The sequence below is a fragment of the Alosa alosa genome, chromosome 17 (assembly GCF_017589495.1).
Source record: "Alosa alosa isolate M-15738 ecotype Scorff River chromosome 17, AALO_Geno_1.1, whole genome shotgun sequence".
Classification (NCBI taxonomy): Eukaryota; Metazoa; Chordata; class Actinopteri; order Clupeiformes; family Clupeidae; genus Alosa; species Alosa alosa.
In genome coordinates, this window is record NC_063205.1 from 28,150,986 (window position 1) to 28,166,767 (window position 15,782).

At 45.2% G+C, this 15,782-nt stretch overlaps 1 protein-coding gene across 1 annotated transcript; it reads left to right on the forward strand.

Annotated features, from left to right (window-relative positions):
- The first annotated feature begins 7,390 nt into the window (after positions 1-7,390).
- On the forward strand, positions 7,391-15,272 carry gpr37b (G protein-coupled receptor 37b). The gene is made up of 2 exons (XM_048268859.1): positions 7,391-9,279; positions 14,430-15,272. Exons 1-2 carry the CDS (start codon positions 8,191-8,193, stop codon positions 15,261-15,263), a joined length of 1,923 nt encoding a protein of 640 aa, XP_048124816.1. The 5' UTR covers positions 7,391-8,190; the 3' UTR covers positions 15,264-15,272.
- The last annotated feature ends 510 nt before the right edge of the window (positions 15,273-15,782 follow it).

Consider the following 15,782-nt stretch of genomic DNA (forward strand, 5'->3'; position numbering starts at 1 on the left):
TGTGTGTGCATGTGTGTGTTTGTGTGTGTGTGTGTGTGTGTTTCTGTGTGTGTCTGGCCAAACATTCTATTAAAGGAGCTGGACTTAAGGAGAAGGTGTGAAATGTTATATCATCAGCTGATAACTGATACAGCATTAGATTACAGTACATGTTGACTGGTTCAAATTGCAAGATATGCAGTTATAGTTCTGACACTGTTAGATGTTGGAGCCTTGAGAGGATCTATAATATTACAGCTGGTAATTTAATGGACTGTAACAGTTCACTTGGTTAATAGTACGCAGTGCAGTTCTGAATCACTAGGGTGCAAATTATACAGACCCTGCTAAGCTCTGCTGCGTGTGTGTGTGTGTGTGTGCGTGCATGCATGCATGCGTGCCTGTGTGTGTGTGTGTGTGTGTGTGTGTGTGTGTGTGTGTGTGTGTGTGTGTGTGTGTGTGTGTGTTTGCTTGTTTAGTGCTTCAATGTTTCACAAGATACGTATAACATGAAGAGAAACTTCTGGTTGAGAGATTACTTATACACATTAGTGAGGTTGCCCCTTTACTGTGAAGCACTTTGAGTGTCTAGAAAAGCATTATATAAATGTAACATGTTACTTCAACTATGGTATTGATACATCACTCATATTATGTTGTCACAATGCCATTCTCACACAAAATCAAGTTACACAGCCTCTGTTCTGGTCCACCCTCACCAAATACGTTTTCAACATTCACCTCTATCCATCAAAATATCCATCAATCCATCCATGCCTCTATTCATCCACCCATCCATCTATCCATCCATCCTATCCATATCTCTGTGCGCAGTGCTATCCTCCAGACAGCTGATGTTTTGTTCATTCTCTATACTTCAAGGTCTGTAACACTAAGGCATATTCTGCAGAGGTCTGCCGACAGTCCAGAGCTGCAGATTATCCACTGTTCTCTAACAAGATGAAAGCCGCAGAGTCAATGATCTTGGCACACTCTGACACTTCAATACAAACCGGGAGCTCTAACAAGCTATTGATACCAGGGGTCATGCAGAATAGCCCTGGTAAACAGAGCAAACAGTGTATAGTTTTGATTTTCTGTTGAATCCCACTTTCACAGGAAAGAGCAGATGCACAAAGGCAAGATGATTTGAGCAATCTATTCATTTCCTCTGCATACAAAAAAAAACGATAATTACAAATTAAGGAGAGGTTTGTGCAATAAATGTGGTGCTTTGGTGTCTGTGTTGTTCACACACTCACTCTTTGGAGAGACATCGAAAACGACTATGTATAGTAAGTATAGTATAGTATATGCTGTAAGTATATATACTTGGATAAATTTGGTCTCTGCATTTATCCCAATCCGTGAATTAGTGATACACACTCAGCACACAGTGAACACACAGTGAGGCGAAGCACATACTAATCCCGACGCAGTGAGCTGCCTGCAACAACAGCGGCGCTCGGGGAGCAGTGAGGGGTTAGGTGCCAGGGCACTTCAGTCGTGCCTACTGGTCCGAAGTCCGAAGCGCTAACCAGTAGGCCACAGCTGCCCCCAATGAGTCCAGCAGTCTCTATGAAAAGTGTTCCTCCTGTATTCTCCCAAATTCCTCTCTCTCCCCCTTTCTCTCTCTCTCTCTCTCTCTCTCTCTCTCTCTCTCTCTCTCTCTCTCTCTCACACTCTCTCTTTTTCTCTCTCTGGCCACTGTCGTGATTGGGCACAGAATCAAGCGGGCCTCCATTTTACCTCAATAATGGAGACAATCTTGTGGTGATAGATTTTTTATGAGGTGCCCAAAGCCAGGTATTCACCATGAAGAGAAGATATTGCACCTTTAGTGGAACCAGCTGCACTTCACCCACCCATCCCACATTGCGGTGTGGTGCAATGTCGCCACCTGGTGGTGAACACAGGTAGAGGGAAGCAAGAAAGGAAAGGATCAGTTCTTGTAAATCTCAGACTGAGAGGCGAGTGGCCTTGACTGTGTTATTTCAGGGGCTGATGAGATTGAGAGAGGGGATGTGTTGAGTGATCTCCGTGCAGTTGGGCTGGATATTCTCCTCCATCCCCCTGTGTGTCTCTCGTAGTCAGACCTGCAATCTCTCTCATCTCGCCTCCCTGTCACAGTATGACTAGGACATAGGAGAGTGTGTGTGTGTGTGTGTGTGTTTCTGTGTGTTTGTGTTTGTGTGTGTGCGTGTGTGTTTGTGTGTGTGTGTGTGTGTCTGTGTGTTAATATGCACTTCTGCATATGCGTGTGTGTGTGTGTGTGTGTGTGTGTGTGTGTGTGTGTGTGTGTGTGTGTGTGTGTGTGTGTGTGTGTGTGTGTGTTTTAGTGAGTCAAAAATGAAAAAACTTCAAGTGGCTTATAATGATGCACTAAGAATTGTGCTTAAAATCCCTAGGTGGAGTAGTGCCAGTAAAATGTTTGTGTCTAACAATGTGCCCACTTTTAGCGCTGTTTTAATACATTTTATGTATAGATTCATGTGCAGACTGACAAGGTCTAAGAATATGATTATTGTGTCCATAGCTGATGTCTCTAAGAGTGACACCAGGTACACATCTTGCTTTTGGAAACATTGGACCCGAAGCCTGTATATGTTTTGTAAATGATGCCTCATCTGCATCATTCTTAAATGTTTTGTATTGTTTCATATTTATATATCGGTACTGTGTTGTCTCTATGGACCTTTGTGTCTTGAATAAAGTTGAAATAAATAAAAAAAGTGTGTGTGTGTGTGTGTGTGTGTGTGTGTGTGTGTGTGTGTGTGTGTTAATATGCACTTCTGCATGTGTGTGTGTGTGTGTGTGTGTGTGTGTGTGTGTGTGTGTGTGTGTGTGTGTGTGTGTATGTGTGTTTGTGTGTCTGTGTGTTAATATGCACTTCTGCATATGTGTGTGTGTGTGTGTGTGTGTGTGTGTGTGTGTGTGTGTGTGTTTCTGTGTGTGTGTTTGTGTGTGTGTGTTTATGCATGACATTAAAGTTTGTTGGCATGAGATTTATCTTTTCCACCAATACATGGCATTTGGGAATGCCATTTCCTCCACATTATGTTGCCCCTGCCATCATTTATCACAAATGCATCACTGTGTGCAGCTGGACTTTTATTTAAAATTACTGCAAAACAATGGCTGGAAAAAACAAGCATACCTGAAATCCCCTCCTTTTCATCCTGGTAGCTCTTTATGATCCCTTTCTCATGAAACTCTCTGTGTAGCCCTCCTGTTATGCTTGGGGTCAATTTGACCCCAAGCAACGTTTAACATCATAAAATATATGGTTCACTTTTTTTTTTGCTTCAAGTTTCATGACTTTTCCTCAATTGAAGGGTACAACAGAGTTAGTATGAAATTTGTACAATAATATGTTTTTAATGTCCTGTACAAATATTTTGTACATTGATGTTCCTTGGTGTGAGTTTGACCCCAGCTGTATGAAACATAATATACATGAATATTTGACACATTATGGATATTATTATTGTAATAGTATGATAATATATTGTTATTATCATTATTACATACACAAGTACATATTATGTATTTTTAATATATTATTAAGTCATTTTGGCAGGACTGTATAAGTCAAAAGGGGAAGCAAGCCTTTGGGCTGCTGACACTGGATGGGCAATATTGTAGGGCTTTTGATGGTGGTTATTGCACTCTTGTTAAATACCTGTCACAAAAAAAACTGGGTAACAACATGAATTATAATCATTTTCTGAGGGTTTATTTAGCTGGGGTCAAATTGACCCCAAGGATATGTCAGTAAGATTTGAGGGTAACACAAGGGCTAGAGGACTATATTGTAGCTCTTTATGATTCCTTTCTCAGGAAACTCTTATACTCTGAGACTATATTGTTACTCTTACTAGGCTGCTTCTCTGCTTCTTTCTCCAGCATATCCATATCTCTCTAGGAAGACACAAATAGTCTGCTTTGTGGAGGAAAAAAAAAGAATCCCAGTTCCTCACCAAAATCTCTGAAAAGTCTCAAATCTCCACTCGCCTGTCACATCTGCATGGGCCAGAGACGTTGCTGGATTGACTGCCGGCTCAGCTGGGGCTGGAGCTGGAGCCGGGGCTGGCTGGGTGGGTGGGTGGCGGAAGCCCTGGTGGAGCAGAGCGGGGGCCCCAGGCTGGGTGTAGATGTGTGTGGATGTGTGGATGGGGTAACAGGCCTGGCAGGCGCCTGGGATCAGGTGTCAGCAGGGCTGATTGGAGGCGAGTGAAGTGAAGGTTGCTTCCTGTGTTCCTGAGCAGCAGGGAGTGTGTGTGAGAGAGAGAGAGAGAGAGAGAGATAGAGAGACACTTTGGGGGCTCTCCTCTCCTCTCCTGTGGTCTTTGGAGAACTGGCTGGCTGAGGCTAGCTTAAAGAGCTCAATCTGTCAGCAGAAGCTCACTGTAATCTCAGTGTCGAGGTGTGTATCATTGCACAGTGAGTCTCCTGGTGTGTGTGTGTGTGTGTGTGTGTGTGTGTGTGTGTGTGTGTGTGTGTGTGTGTGTGTGTGTGTGTGTGTGTGTGTGTGTGTGTGTGTGTGTCTGTGTCTGTGTGTCTGTGTGTTTGTGTATGTATGAGTACAGTATAGGCCAGGGATGTCAAAGATGGGTATTTAAGCATGTGCTTCTCTGCATGGCATTCTTGAAGAAGATGAGAAGGTGCTCTCGCTTGTTTAAGCATTCATATATTTCTGAGACCCAGGAGAGCAAAAGCAAGCAACTGAGCCTTGGCTTTAACACATTTCTAGACAAAGGGGAAACCAAGATGGATGGATCCTCCTCCTCTTTCCCCCTCAGTAATTCGATTGCTCAGCCGGTTCTGGTTTCATAGTGTACTGTGGAATATCCCACTATGCTATTCTTCTCAAGCATCTTACAGTAAACCCTGTCCTGCAGAAAAAATAAACAACTAAATAAACATGAGTTATATTTACCTTCAGGTGTTGGTGTTATTGCATGCATTGTCTGCTTCTGTTTCTGTTGCTTAGCTATTGCCATCTGTAAGTGAAAATATTATTTATAATTCAGCTCTCAGTTTGTTTTAAATACTCTTAAATCAAGTGTGCCATTTTGGAATAATGTTTATTTCATTATCATCAATTTATTTCCACATGAACACGTTTCACATCATCATTTGTGCACTTGAAACACAATTTGACAGAATAGAAAGCCATTCTCATCCAATCACCAGTTGAAAATTGACCAGGGACATTGCATGCCATGTGTCTCTCAGGAGATTAAGATGGCAAATGAGATTGGCTGTGTCCCATTCAAGTGCTTGAATAACGATCACCAGGAAGCCAGCATCACACCTCCATCACAGTGAGTGATTGGCTTCACAAAAAAAACACATATTACAGTCAGAGAGGCTCTGTCCCTCCCTCCCTCTTCCTCCCCTCCTTTCATTTTTTATTCTTTCTTTCTTTTGAATTGAATCTTAATGACACAGTCAAGCCTCAGTAATTGCCGTCCCTGAAGAAACAGAGCAGAGGCTGCTTTGGGCTGCCAGGCGGAGACCGCCACTGTCGCCGATGGCTGCCACTCTGCGGTAACTACATGTGCGGGCGTGTGCAACAGAGAATAACATGATTTTGCCCAACCTGTCGGACGGTGCATAGCCTCATTTGTCTCCTCTCCTTGCTCAGAGCTCTCAAGCTGGAGGGGCTGATAGATAGCTGCTTGAGGGAGGGAGGGGGGATTTCTTGCACCCCATCCCCCCCCCCCACCCAGCTTTGTTTTTACTCTTGTTTCACAACAACATTGACATAATTCAACAGTCTGTGAGGTAGAGAGCGGTCTGCCATATAAAAAATAAAAAAAAAACAAATCTTGGTGTATCAGTGTCTATTATATTTGATAAATATGACTTCAAAATCCAATCTCTCTAAAAACATTAACTTGAGATATAGCCTAGTGTCAAAGAAACAGAAGTAATGTTGCTGATACTGCCACTGCGTATTGTTTCCAGATCAGTAATGGGTCATGTCAGATTAAAGGGAGGTCATGCCTTATGGTCTTTGCTTGGTTTATGGTGACATCATTGACTTATTGACTTCATATTCTCCCAAGGTTATTTCAGCTCTCACTTGGCTGGCTTCTTTCACATTTTTGCCACCAGGGTGCGCAATTGAGCTTCAAACGCACACAACTCTGTTTTCCTCATAAGGGATGATACAGTATTTCTGTCTGTTCATTGCAGCTCCAGCAACTGCTTCCCAAATGTATGAATCAGCATCCAAACTGCATCTTCTAAATGCATTTGTCTTGTTGACTGTATTCTTGTGCACAGAGAACATATATCTATACAACATCGCTCAACAGCAAACATTGCAGCAAATGATGTTCTGAAAGGAGGATTTTTGATAAATGATTAAGTGTTCCTAAACTATGAATGTACTGTTAACATCAATCAATGTTCGCAAATACATAATTAATTGATTTAATACATTTATACGACAATGCATAAAATCTTGATGTCCTCACCCAAACACATGTTCTACACAAAGGAAGTAAACATCACATATAAATAATAACAACTATAGATAATAAGTGGAAATTCCCTTGAGTTATTATACTGTATTTTGTATTTATTCATTCATCTTAGGTATTTATGTATTTATTTATATTATCATTTTGGATGCAATGTTGACCCAATCAATCACATTCCAGTTGGTCCCCCAGCAGTATTTGGCTCAGACTCTCTTCTTCTGTGACTGTGGGCAGAAAGAAAAAAAAAAGTACAGAGGATCCAGTTGCTGCCAAGTCCAACAGCCAGCCAGCCAGCCCTCAGCACCTGCAGTACACCCATTCTGTAACACCCACGTGTCATGCCAGCTCCCCTGCCCTGGCTGGCATGAGGGGCAAAAATCAGAGTAAGCTGATACATAAATAGCCTGAATCCATGCAGGGCTTGGTGCAGTGTTAAAGAACATACCACCATCCTGATACAATGTGTCCACATCTGCAGCTAGCCAATTAATTGGTCAGTAATATTTCAAAACATAATAGTTTAAAACATGTTTTGGACCCTGCAAATTGGGACTTTCTGGGACTGGTTCCCTGAACAGGTAGTAGCCTACGGTAGTTTGTAACCCATAAAGACAAGTTCAATCATGTCCAGAGGCATGTTTTGCATTGCTGACAGTGAGTGAAAACTTGCTACAAGTGCCAAAATACTGTAGTCTGTTTCTTGTCAGAGATGAGACACAGAGATCTAGATGAAACACAGAGATCTACATTTGGAATCATGCACTACGCTAATATTCCTGCACTTATGACATATGAGGAAATGTTAATCTAATAGATATCATAATGCTACAAACTGATCATGTTGTAATATCCACATTGTCCAATGCTTTCATATGGAGCCATACGAGACAAGTTCTCTGATAATCATCCCATCAATGCAGTACATTTATTTTTCCAGACATATCATGTTGTAGGCTCTCTTTGCATCACTATCAATTTGGTGTGATATGTTCTCTCTGACATGCATAATTGCCAAAGATAATACATTTATTACGCACAGGAGCGGGCGTGGTTGCCTGCCAGCTGCTGTGGTCTGGAGGGGTGATGCTGATGGATTTGGTTTGACAGATCAGGGTTAGCCGCCGGGGGAGTCCATTTTCTTGCCGAGTCCTCACCGAGGCGCTCACTGGCGGAGCCACTCTTGTTAGGCTACGCTCTGCACCTCCCCGGCTGCGCGTGACACACAGACCGTGTATCCCACAGACCCCGCCGCGTTGCCGAGCACGGTGGAGGGGAAAACACAGCAAGCCGCTGCGCCGCATCACCACCACCATCCAGGAAAACTTCAGGTTGCCGCACCCAAGGAATACAAAATGCAACCATTTTGTTGTATTGCGATGGGTTTGCCACTGCCATCCGTGAGCAGGAGCACCTCTGTGTTCAAGGATACCTCGCTTCAGAAGAAATAGCACCTGGAGCTACTTCGCTGAGGGAGAAAAGTCAAAGGAGGATATTGCTTACAACTGGATTACAAAGTAGAAGGACCACACACAGATCTGACCCATCGCCTATGACTGGATTAAAACAACAAAGCGTGCTTGTTTCACAAGAATATAGACGAAGTTTGTTTACAGGTGGCGCAAGTAATGACTCGAGATTTAGCCTGTATGTCGCCGCCGTTTGTGGTGTTGAATCTGAGAGATTTTTTACCCAACTACTAAGATAATACCCGGATTCAATGGCTCAGACAATGCAGATGTTGCTAGTAAAAGCGGTGTTGCTCTGTTGGGGAAACGTGTATGTGGCATCGTTAAGCAATGATGGGGACATAGGAACCAAAGACACTGGGAGAGATTTTTGCAACAGTACATGCAGAGGAGCCTTTGGCTTCAACGGAGAAAGTATCACTCAAAACAAAGCTAATGCCATTGACACTACTAGGCGCCACGCCACAGGTGTAGCCTTTTTGGAAGCCACTGGGTCACCAGTGAAGGGTGTCGATGCATCATCCTTTAGAAATCATGGCACAGTTAGAGAAAGTAAGCACACCCGACATGCACATCTCTCAAGAAACCGGACGGAAAGAGGAGAAGGCTCAGTCGAAACCAAAAACAAGCACTCGCGGCGACACAAGAGGAAAAAGTTGAATAGCGAGATGCCTGCTACCATGGGAACGCCAGGTGGACATAATGACACTAAGCCTCCTTCAATGAGCAAGCGAGGACTGCACAAGAGGAACCATCGGAGGAAAAGAGGGACAAAAGAAAACCAAAAGAAAGCACACAAGAACGGCAGAAAAGGGATAAACAGCGTCGGCGGTGCCGCCGCTTTCACGCGCCCTGAAACTTCTGTCAACGTGTTGAGTGCCCCTTTCACTATGTGGGAACCTTCGACAAAACTCATGGCCCTTACGTCCACCCATTTCCCGTTTGACCTGACAAGGAGTGTCGAGTATCACACTAAACAAGTTGAGGAAGAAGAAGACCCGTGGGATATGACCCCGATGACTCCTCCATACGAGCTGGATAACGAGGAGGAATATTTCCCAAATCCCTTCTACCCAGTCACCAGCGAAACTTTCGGGGCATACGCCATCATGTGTGTGTCCGTCATCATTTTCCTGGTCGGTATAGTCGGGAACATTGCAATAATGTGCATTGTGTGCCACAACTACTACATGAGGAGTATCTCTAACTCTCTATTGGCCAACTTGGCCATATGGGATTTTGTCATGCTCTTCTTCTGCCTGCCTCTTGTGGTGTTCCATGAGCTGACAAAGACGTGGCTCTTGGGCCAATTCACTTGTAGAGTGATACCATACATTGAGGTAATTATCACATGTAGCTATTTATTTTCATCGTCATTATTATCATTAGACAATTTAAACCAACAGTAGAGGGGTATTATTTCGGCCACTTCAATGTTATTATCTGTGTACACCATCATTGCTGGAGGGTGTTTTGGAAAAGACAGCTCTGGTCCACTGTCTCCCTACTCCAATAAATAGATGAGTGATATGTGAGATTTCATCATGTCACCATGACAACTTGGATGTCCCAATGTCACACATGGCCTGTACATGGAGATGTGTTGCTACCCTGCCCTCAGGACAACCTTACAACCCAATAACCCAAGCCCACTCTCTCTCTGTCTGTCTCTCTCTCTCTCTCTCTCTCTCTCTCTCTCTCTCTCTCTCTCTCTCTCTCTCTCTCTCTCTTATCTCTCTCTCATTAGTTCATAATCTTGGCAGATCTGCCTTTTCTCTCACTCCGCGAGCCAGCAGCAACTCGATCAGTGGCAGTGCACCACACCCAGTCTCAGCCCAGCTCTCATATAACACAATTCGGGTGTCACTTGCATTTTGCTGCGATACTGGGAAGCGTATACCGTCCTCACCCTATGAATCTGTTTGAAACTGGAAACAGAAGCTTTTCTGTCCCGTCCTGTCTTTATGCCAACTTTGTGTGTGCTTGTGTGTGTGTGTGTGTGTGTGTGTGTGTGTGTTTGAGTGAGTGTCAGGTTGCCATTGTGTTACGGATTTCTGGGGCATTCTCTGGGGCAGAGTCAGAGAGATGGAGAGGAGTTTGAATGCGGGACCTAAGACACAGCGGCTCTGTGAGGTGGGATGGTGGCAGTGTGTGAATAGTACTTGATGTATGGCCACTCGGCTGCCAAGGGACCCTATGTGACAATGGCGGGGCTAAATTAGATTTCCTGCACTGTAGCAAAATCTTTTGAAAGAGGCCGTATGTGTGATTGAGTATGTGTGTGTGTGTGTGTGTGTGTGTGTGTGTGTGTGTGTGTGTATGTGGAGGTAGCATATGTACAGGCCTGTCAACACATGCAGTTTGTATTAAGTATGTGAACATACATACATTTTTGTTTCATAATAAGTGTGTGTGTGTGTGTGTGTTTCAATATGGCTGTTTATGCAAGTGTACTGACAGGGTTTGTTTGTATTGGGAGTCTTTCTGGCAGTGCCATGTGTGAGTTGGTTGGATCTTAGGCCAGATGGACTGTGATTGAATTTGGGTTAAGTGATGAGTGGAGTCAGTCTGCAGAGAGGACGTGCACATAGAGGGAGAGGTAGCCCCAAGCTGCATTACTCACTGCCTGTTGTAACTCAGAGTGAGCAGTGAGCACACACACTCTCTCTTTCTCTCACACACACACACACACACACACATATTCATGCATAAAAACACACATGCACAGGCCTATATATACAGTCATGCGTGTTCAGATACATGCATGCTCTCTCTACACACACACACACACATATTCATGCATAGACTTCATCACTTGGACGTGCGGGCATGTTCACACATTAAAACACTCATTCGCACACAGATACAGACACACTGACACATTCAGAGGAGCTGTGCTGTGCTATTATCATGAGTCACTCTTCTTGCAATCCATGAGAGAAAATTACTGAATATACACAAGCATATATCCATGAAAACATGTAAACATACATATGTAAGTGTTTCAAGTGTAAACTAGAACACACAAAGACTGTTTTCCCCGCAGACATAAAAAACAAAAACACGCATGAACACACACACTCATGGCGCCCTAGAAGTGCCATAGGGAAGTGCAGTGCAGCCATCATAACTATTGCGCTGCTTCACGCGAAGCACACAGGGTCGTGTCATACACCGATGCCTCCTTTCCGGTGGCAGGGATAGAGAGAGGCTCTCATGCACACACTGGAAGTTGGTGGCTCGGTGGCACTCCGACTAGCGCTCCACAATCCCCCCACCCCAAACCCACTCCCAGACCAATATCCTTCCACAGCTCCCGCCACCACCCCTAAACCAGTATCCTTCCACAGCCCCCTTCTCACCCCCCACCCCCTCCAGAAGAGCATCCTCTCTCGTGCCGTGCTCGTCTTTTGACTGAGGTTTTTGGGGCAAGCTTATGCCCACAGGCCTTCCACCGGAATAACAGCAGAGTGCAGCTCCTCTCTATGTGTGTGTGTGTGTATGCGTATGTGTGTGCTTGTGTGTGTATTTTCTTTTTCTCAGTGTTAAGATGCATGTCCCTGTATATTTCATCTCCAAGTATTTTCTCATTTCATATATTCTGTTTAAAAAAACAAAACAAAAAAAACACTGGCAATATTTTTAAACCTCTTTGAAGCACAGTGGCTTTCTTTAGCCTGCTGCTCTGTGTGCTCTAACAGAAACAGAGTTGCACAGTGAGGTCCCTGTCACTGACTCACAGAGATACAGTATCCGTACGGCACACACACACACACAAACACACACATACAACAAATACAACACATACACACACACACACACACACATACACACATACAGTACATCTAAACACACAACACACACACACACACACAAACACACACATACAACAAATACAACATATACTCACATACACAAACACACACACACACAAGTCAGCATGCTTATATTCTAAATTGGAGAGGGGGTGGAATGGTTGCCCTTGTGCCGCCGGCACCACTGCTTTCTGCAAGCTTTCCCTTTGATAAGAGACTGAACACAAAAGAGTCACTGATAGGAAGATGGGCTCACAGGCGACTGGGTGTTGCTCTGCGTACCGCTTAGCATATCTCATCAGCTCATGACACCTAATTGTGAGATATGTTAATTATTCAACGTATGTAATTAGCGTTAGTAAATAATGGATTAACTCATAATCATGCCTTTTTTTCGTGGCCGTCTTTTGTTTGCGGACGCAAATATGTGTTGTTTAGAGATAGCTCGTCATCAAACAAGATCAAGAGAGAGAGAGAGAGTGACCAGATGAGATACAATCTGGAATGAATTACAAAAACAGAAAGAGGGGGGAAAAATCACACATGCAGAATGGGTATTAATCACTCGTTTATTAATCACTCAGTAATTTATCACCAAGCTAACCATGTAACACAATAGAGAATGATCCAATTTAAAGTCACAGAGTCTTTGGCCGAAAAAGTATTGATTAGAGTCCATATTTCATGTCATGGTGGCAGGCCCATTACTCTCGCCACTCAGACCAGTGCTCTGGATTTATGACACAGCCTGATTTCTTTTTGGACCCTTTCAGAGGCCATAACCATAATAGCCTTTGTCTGCAGCCTGGGCAGGCAACTCGTCTCCATAATCCCATTTGTCGATAGATAAGAATTATTGCTCTAGCCGACGCCGTCGGTGCCAAGCGCGCTGCCCCCTCGTTTTCAGTTTCATTTCCAAGTGGCCATTAAATGCGTATTAATAACAACTGCCCGCCATTTTGCCACAGGAAGGAGTCGTCCAAAAATTAATGGCCCATTATTAAAGATGAGACAAAAAGAAAACTCAAGAAGCCTTTCACGAGACACCTGCTGCTATACAACCTGGAAGAAATCAACCCAAGTATCTGTGCTGCCAGACACAGCATAGACACAAAGGTTTGGGCCAGTTGGGTCACTCAGAGTGTCATGACAACATGAACATGAATCTTGAGCCAGGAACATGAGCCACAGGGCCATAGTTTTGTGGACACTACCTCTTATTATATGCTACTGAATATTATAATATATAACATGATATTGTGTTATTATACATAGTATTGTTATACATGGTATGTATTATATACTGTATGGCACGATGTAGTACCAACCATGTGAGTACACCTTTATGCAGCACCTTGCTATTTCAGTCCAACTGTAATCCTCTGTGCTACAGAACGCACAGCTTGTTTAGCTGTTGTTGTTTACCCCTCCCTCACTCTCTTTCTGCCTCTCTTGGAACGCGGATCAAAGTGGTCCTCCCCTGCACGTTTGACAGTGTTTAGTGCAGCCTCGTTCCAAAGCTCAGACGATGAAATATTCACACTGTTTACACCTTTGCCTGTGCCAAGGTGGCAATATGGATCACAGTGCAGCCGTACCGAGCAACCTTGGCGCATAGGGCAGTGCCCCAGTCGGATGCGGGCAGCTTGCTGCTCTCTTCTCCAGAGCCAGGGAGGTGAAGGTTATTTCTGTTTACCCTCTCAAGGACGTAGTCTGAGAGAGAGGCTATGTCTTTTCCGGCTAATTGAATAATGGCTGTTTATTCCCAGTGATGGTCTTTTCTGCATATCTTTTGTGCCCATTCTCTATGGTGAGTGGTTATTAAGTGAGCTGGCCTTATTATCTCCATTAAGAGCGCCAAAAACAGAAAGCTCGGCATCCTTTTAGCGTGCATACAGCCCTTCTGAGGCTCGCATGGAAAACATATTTCCCTTAATAGCGTCGCCCTTGATGCTGATGGCTTTGATTCATGCGCAATTAAATTGAGAAAGCCAGACGTGTCCGCTTGTGTGTCTCATTTTGTTGGGTGCGCGGGCATTAGAATCAATTGGGGCCCAAATGAGGCCCCGTTGGGACGGAGCTAAGCGGTGGCCAAACATTTTCTCCTGTTGTCCTTCTTTTCATTAGTGCCATGCAGGTCTGCCGTTTGTTCATAATTCATGGCAAATCCCCCGTCTCCCTCTCTCTCGGCAGGAAGTCGCTGTTTAGTGTGCTTTCGCCCATCCACGGCGGGCCATCTGTTAGCCATTTATAATTAAGGCTGGGGGCCCCTATAAAGGTTTTGCTGATCCCGGTGAAAAAGACCAAGAAAGAAAAAAAAAAAAAACTTTATCAAGTCGAGTTGTGGGCTGTGAACAGTTTGTTGTGTCGTTCTTTAAACCTGTTGGCACCCAGTTTCCAATGGGATCACAGTTGCTCTCTCAGTGGGTAATTTGATTTAACAAGGAGAGAGAAGTTCTGATTGAGCCAGGAGAGTGTTCGCCCCACTGCATTGTACACAAATGCTGAATACATTAGAAGCACCTTTAAATAATCTTCTGATAGAAAAAATCGTGTAATCTCATTTATGATTTAATCAAAATTGCAACCCCCCCCCCCAAGATATGTTGGATGTTTTCGTTTATCCACCGGGGATTAGACGAGTAAATCCTCTTTTTGTCTGTTGTTATTTACAGGTCGCCTCCCTGGGCGTCACCACCTTCACCCTGTGCGCGCTGTGCATCGACCGCTTCCGCGCCGCCACCAACGTGCAGATGTACTACGAGATGATCGAGAACTGCACGTCCACCGCTGCCAAGCTGGCCGTCATCTGGATCGGCGCCCTCCTGCTGGCTCTGCCCGAGCTGCTGATCCGCCAGCTGGTGACGGAGGACGCGGGCGTGTCCGAGGCGCCGGCGACGGTCGAGCGTTGCGTGGTGCGCATCTCCACCTCGCTGCCGGACATGCTCTACGTGCTGGGCCTGACGTACAACAGCGCGCGGCTGTGGTGGTGCTTCGGCTGCTACTTCTGCCTGCCCACGCTCTTCACCATCGGCTGCTCGCTGGTGACCGCGCGCAAGATCCGTCGGGCCGAGGCGGCGTGCGCGCGCGGCAACAAGAAGCAGATCCGGCTGGAGAGCCAGATGAACTGCACGGTGGTGGCGCTGGCCATCGTCTACGGCGCGTGCGTGGTGCCCGAGAACATCTGCAACATCGTGTCGGCGTACATGGCGGCCGGCGTGCCCGAGAGCACCATGGAGCTGCTCCACCTGCTCAGCCAGCTGCTGCTCTTCTGCCGGGCGGCCGTCACGCCGGCCCTGCTGCTCTGCCTGTGCCGGCCGTTCGGACGCGCCTTCCTGGACTGCTGCTGCTGCTGCTGCGGCGGCGGAGAGGCGTGCGGACAGGCGCGCTCCTCGGCCACCACCAGCGACGACAACGAGCACGAGTGCACCACCGAGCTGGAGCTGTCGCCCTTCAGCACCATCCGCAGGGAGATGTCCAACTACACCGCCGTGGGCTCGCACTGCTGAGGGGGTCGATCGGGGTGGGTGGGGTGGTAGTGGGGTGTTGGTGGGGGTGTAGGTGTAGGTGGGGGGTGGTGTTGGGGATGTGTGGAGGGGGTCTGCAAAGACCGAATCACATACAGCAAAAGCCAGCTAGACCAAACCGTACACATAGTCCAAACGCCATACCATACCACACACAAGTAAAGCTCTTGTCCTGTACATACTGTGCCAACACACAACACTCACACATATACTCACACATACATAGAAATGTGACTGTGAAGGATATTGCCGACAGATTTGTAAATACATGTAAATTCATTTTTCGTCTTTTTTTAAAAAACAAACTATGTTGCTTTTGTACCGTCTTTAATATACTGAGAATTTGTGATTGTGATTCAGTTCCATTTCACTGGTTTAGAAAGATAAGATGCTCCCGCACTGTATCGTTCTACTAAAAAACCCCAAACAGGTTTCAGTGACACACAATGTTTTGACTTTGTGGTCTTCTTCAGGTGTACAGGTGTTCTTGCACTGCCAGTC

What these genes read in the sequence shown, in the direction of transcription:
- gpr37b (XM_048268859.1), top strand. Translation starts at nt 8,191, where the DNA reads ATGGCTCAGACAATGCAGATGTTGCTAGTAAAAGCGGTGTTGCTCTGT. An exon ending in GAGTGATACCATACATTGAG is followed by an intron (nt 9,280 to 14,429) that starts GTAATTATCACA and finishes TGTTATTTACAG; the next exon opens with GTCGCCTCCCTGGGCGTCAC.